General features: G+C 44.7%; 1 protein-coding gene across 10 annotated transcripts in view; it reads right to left on the reverse strand.

Moving 5' to 3' along the window:
* ADCK1 (aarF domain containing kinase 1) overlaps positions 1-27,273 on the reverse strand; it is a 93,153-nt gene that overhangs the window by 52,747 nt on the left and 13,133 nt on the right. For 7 of the 10 annotated variants that reach the window (XR_010472852.1, XR_010472851.1, XM_065063807.1 and 4 more), the window contains one exon: positions 22,864-22,947. The exons of the other annotated variants lie outside the window; for them this stretch is intronic. Coding sequence is in view for 5 of the 7 variants with exons in the window: in XM_065063807.1 (XP_064919879.1) it covers positions 22,864-22,947 (84 nt within the window). In the remaining 2 variants the exon portion in view is untranslated. The remainder of the gene's footprint in view (positions 1-22,863; positions 22,948-27,273) is intronic. 10 annotated transcript variants of the gene reach the window in all.

The raw sequence follows: 27,273 nt of genomic DNA on the forward strand, positions 1-27,273 counted from the left end.
CCTCCATGCAAAGCACAGCCATGTCACATCACGGGATAGGGGGAGTATCTCACATTTGGGAAGGCGTCAGGGGACAGACGGGGTGCTGAGCTGCAAGTGCACAAAACACAGTCCTAGGGGAGTGTGAGGAGAAAGCTTAACGTGCAAGTCTCACAGTCAGCGTGTGAGACATGACAGCTTGATGCACACACGCACACACACTTTCCTGGGTGGGCGGGCGCTGGCAAGCATAACCCCTGCTGGGAGCGTGAGCTTCCCCCAGCACACAGCCTGCTCAAAAGCACTCGCAAATACTTAAGCAGAAAATAACACCCACAAGCGTGCCTGAAGCCTCCCACCTTACTGTGCTGCATGTTACACACCACCTTCAAAGCTCCTGCTGTAACAAGCCAGCCTCTGCCCTTGCTGTTTCCCTGCTCACCTCCCCTCCATGCATCAGGGGCAAAAAAGCAGGCCAAAAGGGAACAACGACAGAAAGTTGTGAAAGATGACAAGAGAGCAAGAAAAGCAGGGAAGGAATTAACGGGGTGAAAGAGAATGGTAGTGGGAGGGAGGGAGCCCGAGCAGCTTAGTAGTTTGTCATGGCACTGGGAGTGCAGCCCATTACAGGGAAACAGCTTTTATGCAGCTCTGATAATTGCCCTCTGCCCACCGCCTCCATCTATGCAGGAAACCCCCTGCCAGCAGCAGGAATGGGGACTGGCAGCTGACCACCTCCCTCGAGGTGTTGGGCAGCCACAGCTCAGGGCACAGGTGGGAAACGGTGTCAAGGCTCCTTGCTGGTGTGCTCCAAAAACGCCAGCACTGAGCATGGGCCAGCACAGACCCTGTGACCCCCCCACAGGCACAGTAAGAGCCCATCAAATGGCTCAGGGCAGAGCTGTGGCACAGTGGTGGGCATGAGGCCGGGCAGCCAGCTCGAGATAGAGGAGCTGGCTCCCATGCACCTACCACACAGACCACCTGGAAAAAACAGGATGGAAAACTCATGTATATTAAAATCCTGGCTGTATACACACTTGGATGCAGGGTGTATCTTCATGACAGTCACTGCTGAGAAGGAAGCAGAAATAGCCTCTCTCTCCTCTATAGCACAAGGACAGTGGAAGTTTTCACCCTCCCAAACTTATTCACCCTGTAGAGAGTCCAGCTGGCCTCATGGACACAAGCAGTCCTGGCCAAGAGAGAGACACCATCCTTACAGAGGGCTCCAGGAACAAAACAGAACACAACACCCATGCACAGCATCCTCCACCTTGCTATCACAACTGGCTTGGCTAAAACTCCCAAGAGACAGCTGCCCCAGCTAGCTGTCCAGACCAGGGAATGCCAGCTCCAGCCCCTGCTAGGGAAACAGAAGATGACCAGCCAACTTGCCTCCGAAGAAGGAAATCCATTCGTAGCCCTACATTTTACAAAACTGCAGCCTGTATTAGACACAGAAGTACAGTAAGAATGAAGCAGGACTGTGAATGCAGCTCCCAAGGTCTCTTTTCTTATCAACCAGGTTGGGATTTTTAGCAGAAAAATGTTCATAACGCTATCTATTCATTGCCTGTATCTCCCCAAGCTAGGTCACAGTCCAGATGTAGCACGTGTTTCTCTGACAGAGGACCTTCTCCTAATCATAGGCAAAGTAAGAGTGCCACATTCCTACTAATGTGTCCCACACTGGTGACCCACGTTTCTGTCCTACCTTGAAGAAACTGCAGGGTAAAAGGAAACCCCCAGAATGTCTCACAGGTTTTCTCTGAGAAATCTCACCAAGAGGCTGCTCTTTGTTGCATAAGCAATACCTTGAACACTCTTCTCATCAGGGAAAAGGGCTGGAAACAGGGAGCTGCTTGTATGCATCATGCCTAGGAACACACTGCAGAGAAAGGAAGCATCTCACGTACCAAGGATTACCAAGAATAAGCCTCCTTCAGGAAGCACTTCAGTTCACAAAGGCTGTCAGGGTTATCAGACCCATGTGGTTTACCTAAACTCAGGGTAGACTGGGATTAACACTGATTATTAAAATTGTTCCATATGGGCCATAATGGAAGTAATAACTGTCAAGTATGGAGAAGATGCACCTCTGGGATGAAGCACATACTCAGCAAGCAAAGCTGCAAAGGGAAATTTTTAAATTTACCCTTGATGTACAAGCGGACCTGGCTTCTCAAGTAATTTTGATGCTTTTGAAGGAGCCTTTACTCAGAGACCTTGGCAAAGAACTGCTCTTTAGAGCATCAGACATACAAGGTGTCATAAATTGGCAGATGCTAATCTGGTCTTAAAAATAAATGAATTAATTTAGCAGAAAATAAACAGAAAGTTAAAATATACTGGTGAAAATTTCAGTATCTGTTATCTGGTGACAGACCTGGTGACAAAAGAGAAGGCCACTTAAGACAGTAGGTAAGTGGTAGAAGCCACTCCTCATATGAAAAAGCCTTCAGAAAAGTAACTCCAACCCTGAAAGGCAGACTCATAGCTGGAAAAATGTGAAATTAGGATTAGGAACGCATAGAGAAAATCTGAAATGCAATTAGTCAAAGACGTAACAAACAAGTGACCAGAAATTCCTGGTGATGAGCGCTGCCTCCAGGAACACTGCAGACACAGATATCTCACAAAGGACCTCAGGCTGGATTTTGCCCACAGGGCAAGGCTAGAAGGGCTGCTCCTCCTCTCACCTCCACACCGAAGAACACGCTTGTGCAGGTGAGCAGGAACAGCTCCACGCCAAGTGGTGCCCACTTGCGTCCCATCTACTCCCAGTCTGAGCAAGGGAGAGGAGGCACCTTCTCCTGCTGGAGGAAACTCCCTGCACGAGGCAGGATGCTGAGGAGAAGCCTGGCCATTGCTGCTTCCAATGGAGGGACACTCTCCAAGACGGTAGTTCAAGAAAGATGTCTCCAGATAATACCTTGAAAACTTCAATCATAAAAATTACAGATTAATTCAAAAAGTAGCTGAATTGCTACTAATCCTAACAAAAAGGGGATGGCACATTAAAACTGTTAGCTTCCAGAGGAGTGAAGAGGAACAAACGACCCGCTTTTAAGAAAAATCCAGAGTAATTTGGGAAATTATAGTCCTGCAAGCTTTTATTCTATGTAAACTAAATTAGTTGAGGCAATAATTATAGAGAGTACTAAAAATCATCTAGCTAAATGTGATATGACTGAAAAAAGCCAACAGAGATTTTGAGAGGGAAAAAAAAAATCATTCTTCACCAGTTCACTAAAATACTCTGAGCATGTTAATGCAATGGTCAATGGAAGAGAAAAGAGAGATGTTTCTTGGGACTTTCAAAGAGTGATAAGAAAACTGAGTAATTATTGGAAAAGATGCAAGAATGCCTCTTTATGTCACTTGCTCGTTTTACCCCATTCCCAGCTGAGAATTGCCCCTTTGCAACGTCAAGCCCAGCACTACTGACAGCAGCAGTGGGTGACGCTCTAGTTAGGACAAGGCTGCAACACTCAGTGATGGTTTTACCACACCTTCATTTCAACCTGCCCTGAATTCTTCTAGACAAGGTGATGCTGCAGAACCCTGTTTACATTAGCACTTGCAATGTTGTTACTTCCAGTGAGGCCAAACTAGCACTGGAAACACTGAGAAATACTGAGAAATGTGATGAAAAGGGAAACATGTACAGGTAGCACCCACAAGGCAGAACAGGCTCTCTACTATAAATGGGTTGACCTGCATCACTGTCAAAAACAAACAGCAGAGTGTCCCATTACATCCATTCTTACACCAAAGTTCCATTTCCCTGCTAGTGATCTGGTCAAAGTACAAAATGGTACAATGACAAAACTTGCATGAGATGCAAGAGAAATTATTCACCACTACAGAAAAATAAGGCCTACCAAGTCCCTGCCAGAGACAGGTGAACTACCAATAGACTGGCAGATAATCCTCAGCATAGACGGCTGCACAGTTACACATATTGGAAGGTGCGATTTATCCTGCCTGCACACACTGATGGGCTCTAAATTAACTGTAACCACCCAACACTTGCATCACATTGTAGATGGCTCAGTGAAGGCACCTGCTCAGTGCATAGTGGGGGTCAGGAAAACCCAGGCAAGCTGTTTGACTGTGTTAAGAAAGGAGAAGAGAAAAACATATCAAAATGCCACTGTATAAATTGAAAGCCCAACTTCAGCTTGAATTCCGGACATCCCACCACAAAAAGAGGCCCAGAAGAAGATGACAGAGAAGGACAGGGAAAAAAATGATCATGGACTTGAAAAGAGTCCTTAAAAAAAGAGATCTGAAATGTTAGGAGACTGTTTATATCAGAAAGAGTTGATGCATTAAGAGAGAAGAGTTATATGAAATAACAGAAAGAAAATCTCCCATTCCTATTTCCAGTTCTCACAAAACAAATAGTAGGGCATTCCACAAAACAACAACCATTTTAAAATTGGGGTGTTTTTTATGTCCCATTTTGCACAGTACAGCATTAACCAGTGGCACTCACTGTCAGAGGATAGAGAAGCCAAGAGCTTAATGGAATTCAGAAAAGCTTTAGACATTTATGATAAAACAACCATACCTGATTTTATATGGAGCTTTTCATCTCTAAAAGTGCTTTTACAAAGCTCTTAACAAAACTCAGGATCCCTATCCTCCATTTTACAGATTCATAAGAACATTATATGTAATAAAATGTCTAAAGGGTTTTAAACATTCTTGCTTAAGGCATCAAGACAAAAATTACCCTATTGATGGGCCACAGTGAGAGATAGAATGCAAATAGTGTGCACTGATGCTCCCAGCATCATTAAATTCTTTAAAAAACCTATTTGGTCTATCCAGCTCCCACATTCCAGTTAAATTGGTCACCCCTTCTGCTGGAGTTCAACCTGCTCCCAAGGATCTTCTGTATTTACTAAACTAGCTGCTGTTGCAAAGGCTTGGAACACTGGTGATGGACTCTTGCTTTCTTCCCATGGCACAGCAGAATTGTTGCGGACGGTCTTTCATACTAAGCCTTTGGGCTGCTGGGAGGTGTCTTGTGGCATGCAGTGTGTGGTACCATCCTGAGCGCATATGCTGTCAGTCATTCTGGACAACACAGCTCTGCCAGGGATGCCTGCGGTGGCAGGGAGCTGGACTGGGAGAGCCAGGTGCCCCTTGGACTCCATGCAGAGGGCAGAGAGGATGTCACCACACCTCTGCAGCGGGTACCCCCAAAACACAGTAAGTCAGGGAGGGAGTAACAACATGTCAGAGAAGATAGGAAAGGAATCTGGCCACAGTCCTTTTCCACTCCTGATCATGACAGGGTCATATGCTTACAAATGGTAGAACTATGGAACAGCCTTAGATGACCCAGGACAACACAAAACAGAGAGGAATGAAAGGATGTCCACCTCAATTTAATACAGTGAGAGGCTGAAATCAAGTGCCATGACAAAAGGTCTGTGATGATGTTTAGGGAGAATACAGCTCCTGGTGAAGTGAACAGGGTATTTGGGTGCTTTAAAAACAGCAACACAACCCACTGCAATGACAGTGTATTTCATCCAAGGGGCTGTTATCTCCTCTTTCAACAAATCTGAATAAGCAAACAGTTAATATAAACTACTATAGCATTCACTAACACTGTCCGCCTGCTAATCAAACTGACTGACAGCAGGGGTGCTGCAAGGAGACACACAACTCTAAATGGAATTTTTATTGCCGCCTTTTTGAACTATCTTTCCTGCCTGCCTTTTACAAAATTTCGTTCCTACACACGCCAGATATTTCCCATTCGAATGTTTCCTAATACCAATACTAACTGATCATACCACTAATCATAGACAGATCCACGTCTTTGAAATTGGAAAAACTCCTGGTGCAATGTACCCCACTATCTAATAATTCATTATATTTGTAAGTTATGTATAACATTCCTAAAGATTTACTTACAGGTCTCTGCCTACCCATATGAAAGCAGGGCATTTCAAATATTCCCACAAAGGCAGGTACATTGTTACCTTTTCAGAACTATGCTTTTTAGGTAGCTACCCTTGGTGCAAACCCTGGTTAAAAAGGCATCCCCCTAATTCTCAGTTTTGACTTCCATGGCTCAAAATAGTCCTGGCAGATGCCAAAATGCTTCAGAAATTCTGGCACAGCAGTAGGTTCCCAGTGGGACAGCCAGGAAGTGGGAAAGCAAGCTTTATAGCTTGCAGACGATGACAGATGGAGATGACCCCCCAGTTTACAGTGACAATTTCTTAGCTTCTCAGTTTCACAAACACAGTAACAAGGAGTCACACAACTAGCAGGATGGCCAGTGAACTCTGTACAAATGGAAAGACGTACACAGTGTGCCTGCATCAGACAGCTGAAATCTGGTACTGACGCTGGGGCCTTGTATCACCAGTACTAGAGGCAGCTCAAATTAAAGCACACACGTTCCATGATTTGCACAAATCTTCCCTGGAGATGAGGAGGAACTTTTCCAAACCTGGCCAGCCCATTTCATGCTGAACAGATGTGCCAGTTCCCACCCTCTGAGTCATCAGTACTCTGAATTTCCACGCACAAGCACACACAGACATTGACCCGCCACCTATGTTACACACACTCCCAGGCTCTTCCCACGAATACCCTGATTTACAGCGTGGTTCCTAACAATTCGCACAAGTGACTAAGAGGTGATTTAACAACAAACCTCTAGTCCAAGATGCCACTTGGTTCAGGAAACATTTACCCTGGGCTGAGGTCCATCTCTTCAGCCAGTCACTTCCCAAGCTGCTCTTGAGAGGAGGACGCAGTGTTGCTCAACCGCAGCACGGAACACCAGCAGTCACCTTGCTGAACCCTGCCCTTGCTGGCTGCTGCATGCACAACCTGCACCAATCACCTGCTTGTGTTCCATCTTCATTGTGCTCCAAGCTCGGTCATTTATGCTCTGATTATCTCTCATTACTGACGACCTTGCTGTAATGAGTTTTAATCTGCCTTGTATTAATTAGAAACATTTTCATTAGCCAGCTCAATTTTAGGTAAATAGCTAATAGAAGCAACTGAGCTGCAATTAGTTATCTGTGGGGCAGTTCAGGAGAAAAATCAGAAGGGAGTAGCTATTTCCCCTGTAGACACCTCTGTGATATAATGCATTATCCTGTCCAAGTCTCCTGAGCAGAGGGAACAAGGAGCCCAGGGAAGGGATGGTCAGAGACAAGGGGAAAATAACATGCTAAGATAACTGGGACATAGCACGTCTACAGCTATGGCATTACCTGCCTACTCTACCCTACTAACAGTTCCAGATCAAACTGCTGAATACAGGAATTTGAAGAGTCAAGCTGAGTCCTTTACACCTACAGACATCATCTCCAGTGAACAAGGTTCTTCTCTGGAAGCTGTTTTACACTGAGGGAAGCCCTCTCAGGAAGACAACACCTGTGAGTGCACAACAAACAGCTCCGTCACACAGGTTCTCTGTTGGGACATGTACACTTACATGAATGGTGCTTACACGAGGATGAAATCACATCAGATTTTCACAAGGAGGAAGGACCAGATCTATGTATACGCAGATGTATAACACTTGCAAAGTCAGCAGGTTCCCAAAAGTGCCCTCAGTGCCTTGTTGTCAGTATACAAAGAGATTTGTGCTGTGCTTGATTGCAGAGCACCCATGGAGGATAGGAAGTCATTCAACAGCACGGCTACAGAAGGCACATTTACAGAAGCTGCAGTGAAATTAGGCACATGTCTCGATCCATTGATCACAGTGCCTGCAGCTCCTGCTACAGAGGCAAGTGAAAGGATAATAAATTTGACACAGCATCTCTCAAAATCTTGCTAACAAAATTAATTCAGCCCAGCTTGGATCAGACCACATAGGATGGCAGTGAAAACATGCTGAGGGATGTAAAGACACCTTCTTATATGGCCTTGTATTTAGCTGTGTTGGGAGGCTCCAGGCCATCAGTCCTATTAAGTCCTGTTTCATTTAGTGTTTGCAGTTGCTATAAGGAACAAGATCAACCGAGATTCACATTACATTCAGGAGTGTTCCCTAAACAGGAGCTGCTGGTACACCCTACAGAAACTGTAGACTATTCACTGAACAGCAAGAGATGATGTTGTGCAGTAAAAAATGAAGGAATACCTGAAGGAAGAACAACTCCCAAACAGCTACGTCCATGTAAGAACACCCTGGGAAGGCAGTAACATGGGAAGTGAGGGCTGGTCCTGAGCCGTGGGTGGAGGGAAGAGCTCAAACAAGGCCACAGTAGGAATTAGCTGTCACCAACGCTCATACAGTCATGGCTATGCACAGGGAGGCTCCACATAGGGGAGAAGGGTGTAGAGATGGTCTCTTCACTTAAAAAAAAGGTCTGAAGTCACAGATAGAGAGAGCGAAGCAAACAAGCAAGAGTACATCAGGAGTTACTGCAAGACAAAAGAACAAAGATGGTATAAATGAAGAAGTTTCACAATTTGTCCTCAATAACAAAACCAGATGGTACCAAGAAGGCTGACCTTGTAACATTTTCCAGCTACTCAAGAGGTCAGACACTGTAGACAGGAGGGGAAAAGTACAGGGTGTTACTAGAGTTAGTGAAGAGGTAGATGATGAGATGAAATGAGTATCAAGGGAATCTGTTCAGCACTGAATATTCCTGGCCTTCAAAGCAAAGTGAAGGATCCTAGCAGCAGGGGTGAGGATGGACATCTGTCAGTCTCTTCCCTAAGTTCCTGCTCCCCATCCTGCAGTATAATGGAGCCAGAAAAGCCATAGTTTCCACAGGAAGCACTGTCAGACAGAAGATACAGAGAGAGACACACTGAAAGGCAGGCTTTATCAGGATGGATGGCCCAAGCGCAGAAGAAAGGATGGAGAAAGCTCAGGTAAGTCTCATCTAGTTCAGCAGCTGAGAGTCAAGAGAGGGTAGCTTCACACAGTCTGCTCTCTTCATGTGGGTATGTGGGGAAGAAAGAAGTGCAGAGGCAGCCGTTGCAGCTGGAGGGGAGAAATTGTCACATCTACTTTGTCAATGCCAAAGAATCTGGGCTGACATTTTTCTCTTCCCAACAGTCGAATCCCACCCTACCAGCTGCATGTCACAGATGACCTCCAGTCAGGTCCTATCTGAGTCAACGTCAGGACATTAAACCGTGCAACAGCAGCTTCTCACCCTTGTCCATATGCAAGTTCTCTCCTGGCAGGTCACTCCAATGGCTGGGGAGCAGAGAAAGCAGGCTCCCTCTCTTACATCAGATGGGCACCAGCATTTAGCCTGGTCATAGAACCCAGAAAAAGGGGTTTCCAACTGCAGCATCTCTAGAGATCTCAATATAACCCCTTACCAAACTAACAGAGGCAGATTCCTTTCCCCTTCTTTACTCTGAGAAGCTCTGACCTTTAAAGTACAGTCCTCTTCCCATAGTAACAGGATGCCTGAAGAGGAGAGAGTAACACATGAAATACCAAGAAGTGATTAAATTGGATTGACGAGGAAGTCAGGAAGGATAACAACCATGGCACTAAGTTGTCAATTCCAAAAAGCTGCAGTGACTGTCATAGCACTACATCCAACAGATGGAGTATGGCTGTGGTGCCAGTAAGTCATCATCAATGGCAAAGTGTAGTTCTAGTTTAAAAAGTGCCTATGTTAGAGGAAAAAAAAAGAAAAAAAAAAAAAAAGAAGAAACGTCCCCTTGTTACTCAGCAGGTCTGTTCCCTTCTGGCTATCAGAGTTGCTGACTTCAGTGAAATGTGTGTGTGTGTATATATATATATATATACACACACACACATATATATAAAAATACATACAAAAATTATTCCAGCTTTTTCATCCAGTTAGCACCACACAGCTCCATATCAAGAAAGGCAGCTGGTGTCTATTCGCATCCCAGCAATGTCACCACTATGGGAGACTGAGCTGGTGCCTCTTCTGATTCATGCAGAATCAATAGACTTGTTAAAATGCAAATAGAAGGTCAAATCCTTCCTTGAAGCCACTCCTTCTCTTTCTCACTGAAAACAATAGGTTTGTGCAGGTGCCAATGGAAGAAGAATGTGGAAAAAATGGGCTTACATGGGTGCCAGTGAAAGTTGCATTGGTCTACTGAATCCTTATGGCTGCTGGGAACACAAAGAAGAGAGAGAACTTACATTGGCTTTGAGGATGCCACTTAAAATAGCATGAGATAGCAGTTTAATAAAGTAAAACATACAAATATTTGGCATGGCACTCACTGAGATGAACAAAAGGAGAGCCCAAGTGAGGCTGTGTATCGGTTATTCATTATCCAAATTAGATTACTTTTGCTCCCACAATAAGCAGAAGGAATTACCCCCAGCAGTACCAGAAGCAATTGTCTTTACTGCAGCTGGTATCACAATGAACAATATTGTACGTGCCTCCCCTGCATTTGCCTGTGGCTCACCAGGGTTTGAAGGGAATAAACCAGAGATCATCTTTATATACAATTACATTCAACACTTTGCCCTTTCCCTTACTGGTTGCTGACTTTTCCCTCTCATCTAAGAGATGAATGAGCATCCACGAGGCAAGGATGCTGCATTTGTAAATGTCAAACATATTATAAGAATCTATGGTAAAATAGTCAGTAAAGCTGTTGGATGTCTTGTCTCACCCTAATTTTAAGTAAACAGAGTGTCCCTCCATCTGCAGGCTCACTGTCGGCCATTATTTTCTATACAAGGAACTGTGTGCAACAGGAAAGAGCAGTGAATGGGGAGTTGAGCACACAGCCAAGAAGAAAAGGAGCAGAAAGCCTCCACCTCCAGGTTACCTATCCCATCCAGGATCAAAGTGACCAGTCAACAGTCTTTAAGAGTGATTCAGGAAATTATAAAATAGATTCCTGCTCAATTGCCTGTGGAGAAATATCCCTACCCTTATCCTCCACCCTTGCACAGAAGCAAGTACAAATAGCAGGAAATGGGCTTTATCAGGTGGAAATCTAGGGTGGATATTTTCTTCATATATGAGATTCTGATTACCACAGATCACCTGTGCAAGTATCCCAAGGAGCAGGGTAAGGAAAGTCTGGTCCATCACTACCCAGTTGCAACTTCTTTGTGGAAAAAAATGCAAATTGGGCAGTGCTTGCCACAATTTAGAAAAGAAAGTGCCATCTAGGAATCCAGAGGTTTCAGTTTGAATCTTACATGAGCAAAAGTCAATATTTCTTTGTCAAAAGGGGGAGAATCTGGTGTAAGAGACTAACACTGGACAAGAGAAAACAAAGACCACACTGCAGTAGAGATAATTGGCAAGAGACAATCTCCATCAACATGCTAATCAAAGACAGCCAATTTCTAATGTTGACTAAAAGGTAAATAGTAAAATCAAGAGAAAGGCAATCAGTACAAAACCTGAAAGAAACATAATATTGACAAAGATTCTCCAAAGCATGAGTCCTTGCTGGCAAAATACAATCACTGTTGATAGTCCCAAAGACAAAATTTGCATGCCAAAAAGGACCATAGAGAATTAGCACTACACAAGATGGGTGTCAAGCAAAGCAATAAAAATAAATCAGATGCTAGTAATCCAAAAGTAATGCTACTGATGACTTCTAGCCTCATGTCATTATTTTATTAAAGCATGTACATACTTCAAACAAAGATACAGAAACCCCATGAAAAAGGTTGAAGTCACAGTGTAAAAGGGAGTTGATGTCTGCAGGCAGAGGAACATGGAAAATGGGATAAATGTGGACTTGGTTTGGTCTCTGGAAAAGAGTGGAGCTTCACTGTTCTCTAATTAAGAAGGCCATGGCATGAAAGAGCACTGTGCAATGATTACCACAGAGGACATGTTCCTTTTCCGGGCAGGGGCAGAATGCCGTATGTACAAGCACTTAGCTGGAGGGGATAAACTCTGTTTAAACATCTGTTTGACAACTTGAGTGAGATTTCAAAGAAGGTAAAGCTGATAATTTGAACAGGCCTCCTCCAGGAGGCCTATTTAAATCTAGACATGCCTATTCTGGAGCCTAAGACAGACTCCTTTTTAATCATGTGCTCATCAACCCATAGTAGCCAGTCTGCTATTAGATACCTATCTAACTGCCTCTTTGAAAGCACAGTTACCAAGCTTACATAAACTGCTGTCCTGACTACACGTTAGTTGGGTGAGCTGCTAAACACAGCCATGAGTGAGTGATCCAGATATTTCAAACTCTTCCTCCCCTGGTCTTTGACAGACACTTCAGTCACAGGGAGCAGAGTGCCTCAGCCACCTCCACTACATGAAGGCAGCCATCTATGTGCTACACCACAACAGCCCCCAGAGAGCACCCCACAAGAATAATTTGGGGAAGGTAGTCTTGTGACTTCCAGGGGGACACAGGCACACAGAACATCACTGGCCACTTGGAACTCAACCAGCATATCACATCTGACCTCCCTGACACAGGGAACCCTCAGTGGCTGTAAAGCAGTATGGATAATGACTTCATGTCTTGTCCTAAAACCCATAAAATCCATAAGTCCTCACTTCCAAGCCTTCATGATGCTGCTCAGCCATGACCCAGACAGAAGACATTGGTCCAATACCAACCATGAAGACCTCCCCTCCATATGGCAATGCCCAGACTCAAGCTCATTTCAGCACACGATATTGGAAAACCAAACGCTGAGTAAAAGCAAGCTTGAAAACTTACTCTGTAGTCTAGTCCTATTTTTGATAATCCTCGACCTCCAATAAAATGTGTGTTGGCTTACAGAAAAGTATGTATTTCTAGTAGTTACACAGGAACTGTTAGATTTTACTATTCAGTTGCCTGAAAGAAGAAAAAGAAATCTCTGTTTGCCTATTAATCTGTCATGACGAGATACTTCATAATTAATTTGTCCCTAACGGTTGTTTTGTAACGGTAGCGAGAGAATATTTCAGGAACGGTAATTACCTCTGGTGTCAAAATGATGAAGAAAACAAATGTTCAACCATCAACAAAATGCAGTGCCTTTTGCACTCCCACCCGATGGCAGGTGACACCATTGCACATCAGAATTACGGTGCAGTTAATTACCAGGCATGTTGCAATTGAGAATTCATTTCCCTTCTTGAGATGAAATTTGTTGAGCAATGCATGTGGAAGGAGGGGCATCTGCCACTAGGATGAGTTGTTTGGGGAAGCAGTCTTATCTATGCATTGAATCTTTGTTGATTTACTACACATGTCAAACAATTACAAGCAGTGAACACTTTCTAAAAATATTTAAAGGAACTTTCCTTCATTAGCTACATATATGTCCCACCATTTCAAAGATTTTGCAAACAGACAGAGTCTGGCTTCTCTGTTGTTGATTTAAATCTAGTATCCTTCAAATAAAAAACACATGCCTGCATTAGTCTTTCAATACTAATATGAAATATAATGGGTTTCTAGGCTGTTTGTAAACGGAAAAATTCCCTGGACTGTGAGCTCATCAGATTTCAGCATGTTTCAGAATGCAACATCTGATTGTTTCTGGAGTGAGATTTCCAGGACTGAAACTAAGGCACATACAGTGTGGATCTCGTCTCTCCAGGTGAGGACCAAGCTCTGCCAGTGCTGGGAATCCTGCTCCAGAAAGGGAAAACCTGCTGGCTCAGCTGCCACTGACACAGCTGTGCAAAGCCACAGTTGCCCTGCCTGGGGCTGGCAATGAATCCACCCAGTGTCTGGGTCTTGATTTTCTCAGAAAACTAAAACCGTGGCAAACCTTTGCTACGTGAACTGCTAATGAATGGCAGAGCTGGCAGGGTAAATCTGTGCCCAATCTGGCAGCAGCACAGCAGGGGCCAGGGAGGTGGCAGCCAGGGCTGAGGCATCAGTGTGGAGAGGAAAGGGCAGAGCTGGAGCAGGATGCAGGAGAACCAGAAGAGTGGGAAGCTGTCCTGGTTTTGTTAAAAACAAGTTTCTCTTTTAGTGAATTTGCCTGTCAGCTAAAGCCTTCATATTAGCTGCATTTTCCTGGAGAACCAGACACATGTTTGGTAAACATAGCAATGGAACGCAAACTTATTGATAAGCACAGATGGACACCTCACAAGAGGGGCAAGGAGAAACTGATGATCAAGAAACTGACCAACTGTGTATAACATTCCATTCACCTGAATACTTCATATAAAAGTGAGAGATCATGAGGATCTCATCCCTTTTTCCCTTCTGCTTATGGCCGACATTAGGAGAGGACCTTGCTAGTCGTCCACGCGAACTGAGGCCTAGTGAGAGACTGAATCCAGCTCCGGTTGGCTGCACAGTCCAATCCAGGACTCTGGGTGCCGGCTCTGCAGTTGCTGAGACTTTCAAGATTGGTTTTGTATATTTTGTCTATTTTCTCTATTCTTATTAGTAGCATTAGTAAAACATTGTTAATTTTTCCAACTCTCTTCTCTCTGTCCTTCTTTCCCTCCCGATCGCCTGTCCTGAGTGGAAAGGGGGGAGAAGGAGGGGCAAAAGGGGGAAGCTGGGGGTAGAGGAGGTTAACCATACGTCTGCCAGGGTTTTTATTGTCACCCCACAATCTAAACCCTCGACAGAAGCTCATTCAGGCCCAGTACAGGATGGCAGCACAAGTGAACAGAGAGGCTGGTTGTGCTGGGCTAGTGTGCACAGCTGCCTGCATTCACCCAGGGATGCACCAGAAGAGGTGCATGTGTGACTCTGGTTTTACCTGTGTTTTGCTCAGTCCTGAGCCATATTACCAAGCACTCACTACAATAAAATCAAAACATAGGTTTAAAAGAATCAAACATCACCCTCACTCCTGGCACAGACTCAGTACCAAGCCTGTGGCCTCTGGGGCCAGTGGAGGTTGAGGAAAGCTGCAACTGATGTAACCCTGTCAGTCAGGGAGGCAGGAGCTGGTACAGCTCTTGGGAGCCCTTCACATGCATCAGGTTGCAGACACCTCTCATCTTTGAGCACTCAACCCAGTACAAGCACCAGCTCAGAGCATGGAAAGAATGGTTCCAGCCAACAGCCTTGCTGTTTCTCACTCCCCATCGCTCAGGAGCCATCATTTCATTAGAACAATGTTCCCCAAGTCAAGGATCACCACTCTGTACATTTGCAGTGAATAACTCCCAGTTCAAACTGTCACAATAAAATCTCAGTTTACTGCAAGAAATAGAAGCAGGGAAGCTGTCCTGGAGAGGAAGAGGAGTCATAGAACAGGCAATACCAGAGCACACCGGAGATGAAACAGCTCCTGCTGGGCTCTGGAAATGGCCAGCTGTGCTGCCTGACTGTGAATACAAAGAAAGGGGCCCAAGGGAGGAAAGCATATCTTTCCCTACTTCTCTTCACACAACAGTCCTGCCGTAAACAAATGGGAGTGCAAAGCTGCTGCCCTTCAGAAATCCTGCGAAAAACAACTTGTGTTCAGAGCAACCCTACAATAACAAACAGGCTGCACTGTTACAGAGTTCACAGGCAACTCAAAACTACTACATTTTCAAACAGAGACTGCAGAAGTAGTAAAGACATTTTAGAATCTGGGTTGCTGTATTGTTTTGGTTTGTTTTTTGTTAAAGCAATTCTACTAGTGAACTTTTCAGTGAATTTACCTCTAAATTGAGCAAAGCTAGCAAGACAGTAAATGGATCCAGGCTTGGCAGGAGGCATTTCACAAAGCACTGTGCATGTGTGTATATGTGCAGGCTTACATGTAGTTTCATCATTAAAGTGGAGCTAGGAACAGAGTGGAGGCTGTATAAAGATGACCCTTGTCACTATGTTTATTTGTTCCCGGTGGGCCACTTCCAAGTCACATCAGCTCAGTACACTGACAAAAAGAAGTTGTTACTGGTGTCAGACCTGCCAAGATGCTGCTGCTGCAGAGGAAGGAGCAGCAAGCTCTCTGAATGGTGCACCATCAGCAGAATTTGCAGCCCCTGACACAGGACTCTCAAGCTAAAAAAAAAAAAAAAAAAAAAAAACAAAAAAACAAACAAAAAAAATCTCAAACCAATCCTGTGGGACCAAAGGTAGGCTTAACTAGGCTAGCAGTGAATGCAATTACATCTTTGATTCAATCCTCCAAAACCACCTTTGAACTTTTGACTCTGTCTTGGAAATGGCTATTTCAAGAGAAGGACTCGCACCCTGACCACACAGGCAAACAGATGTGCCTGTCCAGATATACAAAAATGCAGAAACATGCTCACATCAGCAGATTTCAAGGAAGGGCACCTGAACACCCTAGTCAATAAAGAGTAGCTTCCAAACCTGGCACTTACATCTGGTTTTGCTCCTAGACTAAATCAGCAACTGCTCCAACTCAAGAGAAAATAAGCTTCCTTTTTCACTTGTCCCAAGGGCTTCCTCAGACTAGCAGAGCCCTGTCAGGACTCTGAGTCTGTCCCTGAGGCACTAGATGGAGGAAGATAGTAGAGTTGCCTCCACAGATACCTTTCCTTGAAGTTTGTGAACAGGGTAGTCCCTACACAGGTAAAAGGGTTTGCCTGGAACATGCTAAGACACCTTCAATGTTGCCAAGAAGTCCAGAGAAGTGTTTGCAAGACACTACCCACCACAGCAATTCCCTCAACACTGACTTAACAGACTAAATGAAGACACTGGCTTGACAGGTAAGATAACTGTGTGCTACCCTCCAGCACACTCTTTTATCAGATACACTTTGGGGAGAATGTTATAAGGTCACTGGTTTAGCAGAGCAAATCTACCGTATTCAATCCTGCTCTGAAATTCCAGTCTGGCCCAATATGTAAAATATCCTCTTCACGCCACAACAGACTTATCGTTCCTGGTTTTACATCTGTGTACTCCTAATTTGAGGTTCTTCAAGCTGGTGTTTGACTGCAAGCTGACTATAGCAACCTTAGAAAGAGGAACTGAATCCACAATATGAGTCTTGTTAAGGACTCAAAGAACAAACAAAACAAAATTTGAGAAGCCCAGTTTGCCATTGCAAGTACTGATGTGTCTCTATCCCCCAATGAATCTTTCGGGTATCTGTTTTTCCTAGTCTCAGATCAGATTATTTAAATTCTCAAGCCATCTGTCTATTTTTAAAACAGGTAAAGCACTAGCTATCTGTCAGCACTACTGATTTTACAGGTGGCCTCCAACAACAAAGTCATATAAACTGGCCAGTAGTTCAAGGCTACAGTGTCCTTCATCAAGAAAATATCCCTGCTTACGGCCTGATCCAAAGTCAATGGGAACAGCCTTAAGTTACTTACAGTAGCATCCTAAGCAATTCCTGCTTTCTGTTTCCTTCCCCCTTCACACAGGCCTCTAGCCCTCTGAGAAATCCTGTGTTCATATCAACTTGCAGAACCCACATATAGAGTGAAAATCTAGGCAAATAAATAAATCTCAACCATGAGCTCTTCAGAGAAGATAGTATCTCTTGCCATATCTTTTGACCTTGCATGGCTAAGTGTTCATTTCACAGTGGGACTCAGGGCGTAGTCCAAACACTAAATAAAACAAAATTGTTTCTTCACTTTCCATTTGCTCTTCTTATAGTGCTCATCGTGGTGCAGGCTCCTTGCAGCCTAACTCCTTCAAGGGCTTCCTAATGGTTTCCTCATTGTACCAGTTGAGACGTTCTTCAGATGTTCTTCTGGCTATTAAGAACCTCTTCAGGAGCTACAAAGAAGCAAAGTAATGAGGCCTTCAGGGATTCAATTGAAAAGGGAGAGCCCCACCTGGAGGAGAGAACGCTAAATGCTCCCAAGGCACAGAGTTTCGCTCCTGCTGGGGAGATCCAAGAAAGATACTGGACCACTTAGGCCAAGCAGTGTGCCTGACACCTCCCTTGCATTCATGCTCTTGGAATGAAGCACATCAGGGAAAAGAGTGCACAGCCAGGACAAAATAAATAAATAAATAAATAAGGCACTGCCTTTTTCCTCTCACTTCTCTCCTCCAAAAATGTCACAGTGATACAGCCCACCTATCTGAATAAATCACTACAGAGGACTGAAGAACATTCTGTTCTATAAGCACACATCCCAGAAAAAATGGACCTTCCTAATGCTCCAAAATTAAAATGTAGAGATGCTGTGGCCATAATATTCAGCTGACACCACTCTAGAAAGCAGGAGGAAAAGGAAGTGTCTTACAATTATAAGATTTATTTTACAGCTTGTTATGTGTTTTCAGTGCAAAGCTTCCATTCTTTATGTGTTGGCAGGAAGTTTGCTAGACAGCAGCGCTCAAACGTAGAGTCATCAAGCCACCAGCTGGTCCTGCTAGTAGCTTTTTTAGACTGCATTAGCGTCAACCATGTCTTTTAGATTAAGAGATATCCTGGGGAGCACATAATAGGGCAACCTAACATGATCAGCTCAGGGACTGTGGATGGGCTGTGAAGCTCTCCACCTCTATTAGGGGTTCCCATTTAGCTTGGTGACAGAAAGTCACTGCCACCTAATGGCTACTTCATGTCTCTTAGGGAAGTTCATTTGTTTCTTCTGACCCCAGTTCACCACAAGTTGAAGCACAGGCAAAGAGAGCCACCACTGCATGTACTGGCTGTGATGTAGAACAGCTCACCGTCCCCACTCGCAGCTGCCTTTTTGAAGGAATGCCATGGAGAGCTCCTGACAATTTCTCTCTGCAAATGCAGTCCACCTCCATCATGAAGAAACCATTTTAGGATATCTCTTATTATTTAGGGCACACAGTGTTACTGAATCACAAGGGAAGTCCAAAGACACAGGCTATTTCGTTGGTGTGAACTATCCAGAAACTGTAGGTTATTTTTGAAAAACACATGCACACATACACCCACTCATTTTCTTTCCAGGATGCTTCAGCTGGGCAACTTCGCTGTGAGACAGCTCATTTTGAAAACACCCACCCCAACATGAAAAGCAAACACAACAAAAGCCAAGTCTAGCTTCCAAGGAGCAGGAAATCATATTCTGTATAATGATGGCATGAGGTTATGCCTTCCAAATATTTACCCAAATATTGACAGCCCAATAACCAGGAGTTTGAATGAGAACATCCTTATTCTGCTCTCAAAAGGAGGAAAGTTAATTAACTTCCCCAAATGGCTTTTCCCTGACAAAGCAATTCTGTAGCAAACAAAGTTAATTCAAGAATGTATTCTTACTGTCTCCAGATACACCTTGACCAGAGATCCTTTCTCTCCTTGCTATCTCCTCTCCATTAAGAAAATACCTGTATCCACATTCACAGCACTAATCTTTTGTCTCACATAGGAAAACGACCAAAAAATGCCCCGCTCCAGATTTTCAGCTGTGGCCCCTAGTGCTGAAATCTGCAAAACAACCAGCCCATTGCAATCCTCTTACTACACTGACAACAACTCAGGAGCCCATTGATGCCAGGCCTTAAACAAACTGCATGTTGTGAGAGACCTCCTGACCCACAGCACGATCAACAGAAATTGACACCAGCAATATAGGAAGTGTCAACCAAGACATCCAGGTGCTATGATGAGAGGCACACTGGAAATGCCAGGGGGTAGGCTGACTTGAGACTGAGGAGACAAACAGTCAAGGAGACAGAAAAATGTCAGAGAAATGCAACCCTCAACAGAATAAAGTGGTTTGTTGAGAAAGCAAGAGGTAAGCAAGCTGCCCTTCTTCCTCCTCTGACCCAGCATAAGCAGGGGCAGAAACGAGAAGAAAAGTCCAAGCTTAGGTGTGCAGAGAGGGCCAGAATCATTGAATGAAAGAGGCATGAAACTCCTATCTCCCCGAATGCTCCTGACACTAGACCTACAGACATCCAATGTCCTGGGGCTAACCACAGCTACCACTGGCCCTGACATCAGTACACTGGCATTAACATCATATTCAGGAAAAGAGCAGACACCCTGGGAAAGGATCTTTAAGTCAGGAGAAAGATGAAATTACCTGTGTGGTCCAGCCACCAGTGGCGAGATGAAGAAACCACTGGGACAAGAATAAAGCCTGACTACTTAAGCAGGTTTATCTCTGCTACAGGAAGAGGCAGAAATGAAAGAGAAGAGACATCTTTTCTCTTGACAGCTGCTGAGGAAGGGCTGTGTGTGCCATCAGGAAGGTGGATTCTCGTGTCTCCTGGCTGCCAGGAGAACTAGAGAGGGGCAAATCAACTCCAGGAACAGAGAGTGAATTCCCAGCTACTGCTTCCTGCCTCATGGAGAGTAGTAAATACACCTCCAACTTGCTGACCATAAAAAGGGGCTGAGAACTGAGTGGCTGTGAGCATTAGCATCAAAAGTGGCTCATAAGGGACAGAAAAACAGAGTAAGATTGAAGATAATTCCTTGGAGCTAAATGGGAACCTGGCTAAAAGCCCCTGGGGAACTCATTTCCTTCTTAATCTGCTTTGCATTTAATTGTTTCCTAATGACTATGTCCCTGTTTGGCCCCAGCAGCGTCAGATACTCACTCGTGCTACCACTGAGGTTTCCCATCTCTCATCTGAGGCAGTAGGTAATTTATAGGCTCCAGTGTGATGGCTGACTGGGAATACGTGGAGTTAAGCATTACCATTTGCACTGGAATAGCACCCACCAGTATGCTGGGTACCTGGAGGAGACGCAAAGAAAAAATGTTTTTCCACCCCCAGCTGCAAGCTTGTCCCAAACACACATGCAGCTGCACCTCTTCACTGGAGACAAAGGCACAGCAGCTGCACTCAGACCTGCTGGCGCTATCTAGAGTCCCAGGGTCACCACATCCCTGCCTCACAGAATCTCTGTGCTAAACAGCACCAAAAGTGAGGCTGGAAATCAGTAATCAATTCATACATATGCTTAAAAGAAAATTCCAAACTCCCAGCATGTGAAGAGGAGGTTAAGCTGGCCTCACCTGAAGGACAGATAGCTAAGAGAGTAAAATGAATAGCTGAGAGTACCAGAGATCTATACAGGACAGAGGCAAGTAAAAGCAACATCTCGATAAGTAACCTTCACACACACACAACACTTACTTGGGAGCAGCATTCACACCCTCTTGGCCCCGTCCAGTGACTAACCTTCAGTACCAGCTCCAATGGGGGAACCCTGAACTAGTCTCAGACCAGCAAAATCAGCTGCAAGATTGTAAAGACTTGGTTGCCGTCCACTTAGAGATGCACTGAGATAAAGGGTTTGGCATGCAATTGCCCAGGCCCATAAAATTCTTCCCTGCCAAGCTCATGCTTTGCTAGCACAAGCACCACGGGGACACTGCTGAGGAAGCCACAAGGGCTGTCACTGTCAGGCCCAGTGGTGGCACTCCATAACACCTGCCAACAGCAGGACAAGCCTCCACAGGCCAATAAGTTTTGCTCACTCATGTTATGTCTGCACCTGCTTCCTCCTCTCTATCTCCCAGCTCATTCCTCTTCATGCAGCCGAGGGCTAGTGCTGGCCATGCCACAGAGTCCTCTTGTGTCATGCTGGTACACTGCACTTGCCGCTGGCTCTGCCACACACAGAGGCTGACTCAGCTGGCCTTGGCTGCCAAGCAGGGAGAGCAGCGTTCTGGCCAGTGCAGGCAAACGGCCCTTTCTTGCTGCCCGGGGCATGAATTGACAAACCATCAAAACCTGCATGACAGAGGTTAATGAAGCCATAGAGAGACATGGCAAAAGGTCAGGAATTTGCAAGGGCTGCTCCAAACTGCTGCCAAATGACAAGCTGTCCACAGCACTGATAACTCCATAACCTGTGTGTCACTCAAGAAAGCTACAAGCAGCCCTTCTGCAAACCAGGTTCCAAAGGCACATGGAAGAGACATGGGCAGATGGAAAGTGAAGCTCCAGACTCCAGCACATCTGTCTTCAGTTTATGGCAGGGCATCAGTGCCACTCACCTGGGATGACAGGCTACAGCAGAACAGCTCAGCATCTTCAGACAGGAAAGGATGATAACAAGCCCAAGGACACCACTCCGCAAATTACCCTAAATACTCTAAGACCATACTGATGATGATGTGGATTTGCTGCCAGAGGCAGACTAATGCATGCTGGAGTCAAATGCCACTAATTTCTACCTGGCCCACTGTTGTTTTCAGCTTTATAGTCCCTCCAGTCTGAGAGTCCCTAGAGAGCACCACCCCATACATTACAAGCACATCAGTGGCCTAAATCCTATATGCACTGGGAAGAAAAATGAGGTTAAAGACGTTACTTCAAATATACTATGCAGACTGGCCTAATTCAGCAAAAGCTGTATTTCTTACTGCAAAATGGCCCTGAGCTGAAATAGCAGAGACCCTGGCTACATACACCACATGCACTCAAATAAAACTCAGTGTCACTCATAGCTCAAGGTACTGTAGATCTGTAGGCTGGAATGCAAGGTGCAGCAGAGGACTGAGAGGAGCAATAGCGGTGCTTATCTTCTCACTAGAAAGGCTTTTTCGATTCATGTTAATAAGTAATACCAAAACATAACATGTTTCTCAATGAGATGTACCTTTCTTTGCCCAATTCTGACTTCTTCAGAGATCTGCAAGCCTGATGCATCCCTATTATCTCCCTCCAACACACACCTTTTACTTAAATCCCCCAGCTTTCATGTTATGGCCATTACCAGTCAATAAGCAGGTTAAGAATCCACTGTGAGTCCCCTCTCAGCAGCTGACCTCCACACAACCAGTCTGGGCAGCTGAGAACTGGTGGCAAAGCCCAAACGCATCACAACCCATATACTGAGAACTTGAATCTCTAACGGACATAAGTGAGCACTGGTTGCACAAGGCTACCGCTTCTCCATTGGGTGCTGCACATCCTGCAAGCATCTTACGTAATATGCAGCACAGCTGCCTCTGCTGTTACCCATTTGGCAGAATGCATATTCAATTATTAAGCTGACAGCCTCATGGTTTGCTTTATAGCAATGGCTTTGGCAATACAGCTGTGCCTGGCAGTTTCCAAGGAACACATTCCAGTGCTATCACCTACCTGTGATTTGACGAACTCATACTCCTCTGATCCATATGGGACGCTCCGAAGGGAGGTGAGGTAGTCGTAGGCGATAACTGCCGTCTGCAAATGAAACCAGAAATGTTGTGCAGGCTCCGCCATTATCTTTGATCACAACAACAAACCTGCTGTTAGGGAAAATGTATGTAGCTCAGGTTCCAAAGTTTTGCCTCCACAGTGGAGTTTATGGTAATGGACTTATAAGAAATTAAATTAAAATACTTACATTTCAATGAATATTTACAGAAAGCAGTGCAGTGACCTCACTGGCACCTAGCTATTAAAAATAACCAACATTTGACACTCCTATACTATCCTCCATTTGAGAAACTCAAAGCATTTTCATAACCTCTGTACAGCACCTTGCCCAGTGGACACCCATTCTCTGCCAGGTTCCACAATAAGGTCTGTTGCCAGTAACAGAGGTCATGAAGACCCTCTTTGTGCCCAACCAGTTATCCCACACTTCATCTTCACACCTCCAACCTGCCTGGCCACAGTGGTGCAGTGTGCTCAGTCTGGGTAGATGGTTCAGCTTGGAGCAGAGTGGCTAAAGGCAAGTTCACCACCATGGTACTTTCGTGGGTACTGAACTGCACAAAGGACTAGAGGACCAAAGGGACAGAGAGTCAATTATGATACAACAATATGAGGATCCAGCTAAAGCTTATTAGCTAGACATAGCCACAGATCACAGAATTAGATTCCTAAGTGCCTTGCTTTCTGAAAATGGATCTAGGGTATTTCACAATTTTATCCTACAATGAAAGTTCCTCTCTTTCCACAGTCAGCAAACAGAACAGAAACATACAGGTCAGGTTCATAAAGTTTACCTGGGGGCAGAGAAGGGAATGATGAACCTGTCCACTCATCTGTCATTTGAACTTCAAGATCATTAGCATAAAGAACCATTTGCATAACTCAGATCTAAAGTCAGATTTCCTCAAACCTCCCCACTGAAGGGGTATCATCCCATTCTAGGACAGGGCACTATCCTACCCCTTTTACCACATAAAGCACAGTCAATGTAATGTGAAAGCCAGGAAGGCGAAGGGATCAAATCAGGTTTGAGACAAAGTTGATGGAAGTGACAACAGTGCAACAGGCAAAAGCTCAGAGATGTATCAAAGAAGGGATCAATCTGAAAATTAGTTACAGGCACACTTCTCCCTTGGGGAGGTTAGGTTTCTCATATTTCCTGTTTTCAAGATTGGAAATAGAGCTTTTCAAGCTCTCTTGTGCCTGGTGAACTCAGGAGCTGCACAGCTACACAGAGTCACATTCAGAAGAAAAATTTTCAAAGCCTCTGCCCAATCTCAAAAAACAACTTCGAAATGGAGGGAGGTTCAACTCAGCCTTGCATGAAATCTTGAGTTGGTTCTTATTTTATCGCTGGTCCACGAGGGTAATTATCACCTCCAACTTGAAAAGAAGCAGCTAACAAATTGGCCTGTATTACAGAGGAAGAGGGAATTAATTAAGCGGTTGCTAATTACATCATAATCTTAAACACTGAATTAGTATTATAATGATCCTGATAGGCAACTCTGACATTGCCAAATCCCTGCCCGCGTCTGAGATGTATTTCAGCTACTGCACAGAACGTTCCTTCTACATACCCAAAACAACAGGGATGCCCTCAAAGAAATACAGCAAATGCACAACTGCTCTGCCAGGTTTCTGATTTTACCAGAACACAGACACTGTCTGAAATGCAATGCTGTCCAGGCCACTGACTTCTTTCTTATCCAAGCCAAGTGCTGTCATTCATGTTACAGTGTGAGACTGAATCTCAGAGACATAAAAAGACCTACAAGATCAACCAGTCCTTCCCCTTACAAATGCCACATTACTTCTTTAACTGATGTTGTAGACAGCGCAGTGTTAATAGTCCCAAAGCATTGGGCTTCCAATTTGTATGACAGAATTCTCAACACCTTACACTCTTCCACCACACCTAAACTATCCTCAGACCTCACCAGGTCACGGCACAATGTTCCCTCTGAATAGTTGTCTTACCCACACATAAGCAAGAGCCGGCTCCCTAAACTGAGGCTCAAGAAGAAATTTTCCGCTAGTATACACTTCATCAAGTTTCTTAAGAAAGTCTGCAAAGGACTATGCTTAAAATACCCGCAGACTCAAATCCTCCTATTCAAACTCAGATGAAATCTGTCCACAGTCCTATAGTTCTAGGTAAAGTTTCTTGACCTCCATGTTTTCTTTTCTCCGGGCTTTTGTTTTGGGGTTTTTTTGCCACATCATAACTTCTCTCAGGTTTTTTTGTGTCTGCTGCTGAACTTAGCTCATAAGGATTACAACCTCTTAATTACAGCCTGCTTCTGCCTCACTATGGTCCAATGTTCGAATCAACAATCCAGGCAAGAAGCCTGGGCAGGACTAGATTGAAGGAAAGGCACTTCATATCTATGTACATGCCACCAATATCCAAAGTTGTTTGTTTGCTACAGAGTCTCAGCTTTCATTTACAAAAAGAGTGAGCCCAAGAAGCTGAGCTTCTGAGAAATAAACATGTCCAATTGCTCTATTGGCTTCACTTGGTCTATGATTAATGAATGAGAGCAGTCTGGGATACCGGTGCTCAGACGGGAGCTGACCTCTGCCTCTCCAACAAGGAGCAGACCACAGGTTGGGAAGCCAAAGGTCACTAGGGCAGCAGGCCTAAAGGAGCAACCAAACCACATGCAGTCCTGTATAGGACTGGGGGAATAGAGAACTCAGAGACAGAAAATTCATGTTTGAAGAGAATACAGACACACAGATATAAACACATGCTGCCATCACGAACAGAACACATAAACATTGGCAGCATGTTTCTGGGGGTCACTGCTTGCAGCTACGGGTGCAGAACCCTCTAACACATTTAAAGAGCAGGGTCAGTGAAATGCTTTATAGTCCGTGACATGTGACTTCCCTGAAGGCAGAGGACATGAAAGTCAAACATGTTTTTAGTTTCGCCAGCACCTAAAGCAAAGAAAATCTCCTTCACTCTACTTCCTATTGATTAGGAAAGTAATTTCTCACCATCACTCAAAAGAGACCAATTGCACAGCTTCATCCTGCAGACTCCTCCTTTATTTTTGTCTTAAACAGAAAACATTGGCTTTAAATAAGACTGAGAAACACTGCTCAAGCAGGCAGAATTCAAGGGCAGACTGGAAAGCCCGAACAGCCTGGACAGCAGATTCCTCTCCAGTCACAATAAGCTGTGTTCCCTCTCCCTGCCTCGGTTTTCTGTGCAGCAAGAGGGTGAGAGCTGCTCCCTGCCACCAGGCAGTGCTGTCTCATGGTCAGGGACAGAGAACGAAGCTTAGCACATGTTTAGCACTTATTAGGTAAGAAGATTACAGTTTGTATTTCTGCCCTCACCCTTTCAAAATAAACACTCATTTTTCACAACAGTCCATGGTGCAGCTTGCACATATAAACAGAACAGCATCTGAGCCAACCCACAGAGCATCTGCCCTCAGAAGCTGACTTTCCGTAAAACTCATAAATGAAGTGCTTAAAAGTCATAGAATATGCAGACAGACAGCTCCTTACCACTGGGGGTCTGTAAATGATGGAGATCTTGGCCCAAAGTGACACATGTATAATGCAAGTGAAGTACAGGGAGACTGGTACCTGCTCCAGAGTCTCCGCTATCCTTGTTCTTGGCTGCCCATGGATTCATCAGTGAATACTCTCAAGCACACAGCAGCTAGCTATTTGGCTGGCAGTCTCCATGCCACGGTTTTCCAGAGCCATGATCAACACAAGGGTGATATAGCAGTGACGCTAAGCAGATGTAGCATTGATTTTGCAACTCTGGAAACCAATCCAGTCTCAGAAGTACATCATCTCCCATCCTCACTTGAACCTTGCTTTGAGAATGATCCTCAAAACACCTGCTGTCCCCCCTCTCATACTAAGGGTTGCAGGGCAATGGCTACCATAGCATATCAACACTAGAGCCACAATCATTAAACCAACATGTTCTAATGTAAAAAATGGCATATGCGGACGCAGACAAGATGGTTTGAAGCAGGTCACTGTTAAAGGCAGCAGAACTGACCTTGAAGGGTGGCTGATGAAGCTGTGAGCCCAAAGTGAGTCCTTGCTCTGAAGGTCCTACCTAATCCAGGGAAGCAGAGACAGTTCTCTGCAGTCTAGTATCTCTGCATGTTTCTTTCCAAAACATGCAAACAGCTCTATTCCTTCTAGGCTTTCGCATCTTTTCTCCTCACCATGTCAAGAACTTGAAGAGCCCCGTATTGACCTTCAGTCTCATAGAGCCTGCTGCCAACAGGAAGTGCAGAGAGGGAATGCAGGAAATCTCAAGTTCTTGTGAACTGCAATTCTCTTACCCACCTAGGAACACTCCTGCAC

This window comes from Columba livia, chromosome 5, assembly GCF_036013475.1.
Source record: "Columba livia isolate bColLiv1 breed racing homer chromosome 5, bColLiv1.pat.W.v2, whole genome shotgun sequence".
Taxonomy (NCBI): domain Eukaryota; kingdom Metazoa; phylum Chordata; class Aves; order Columbiformes; family Columbidae; genus Columba; species Columba livia.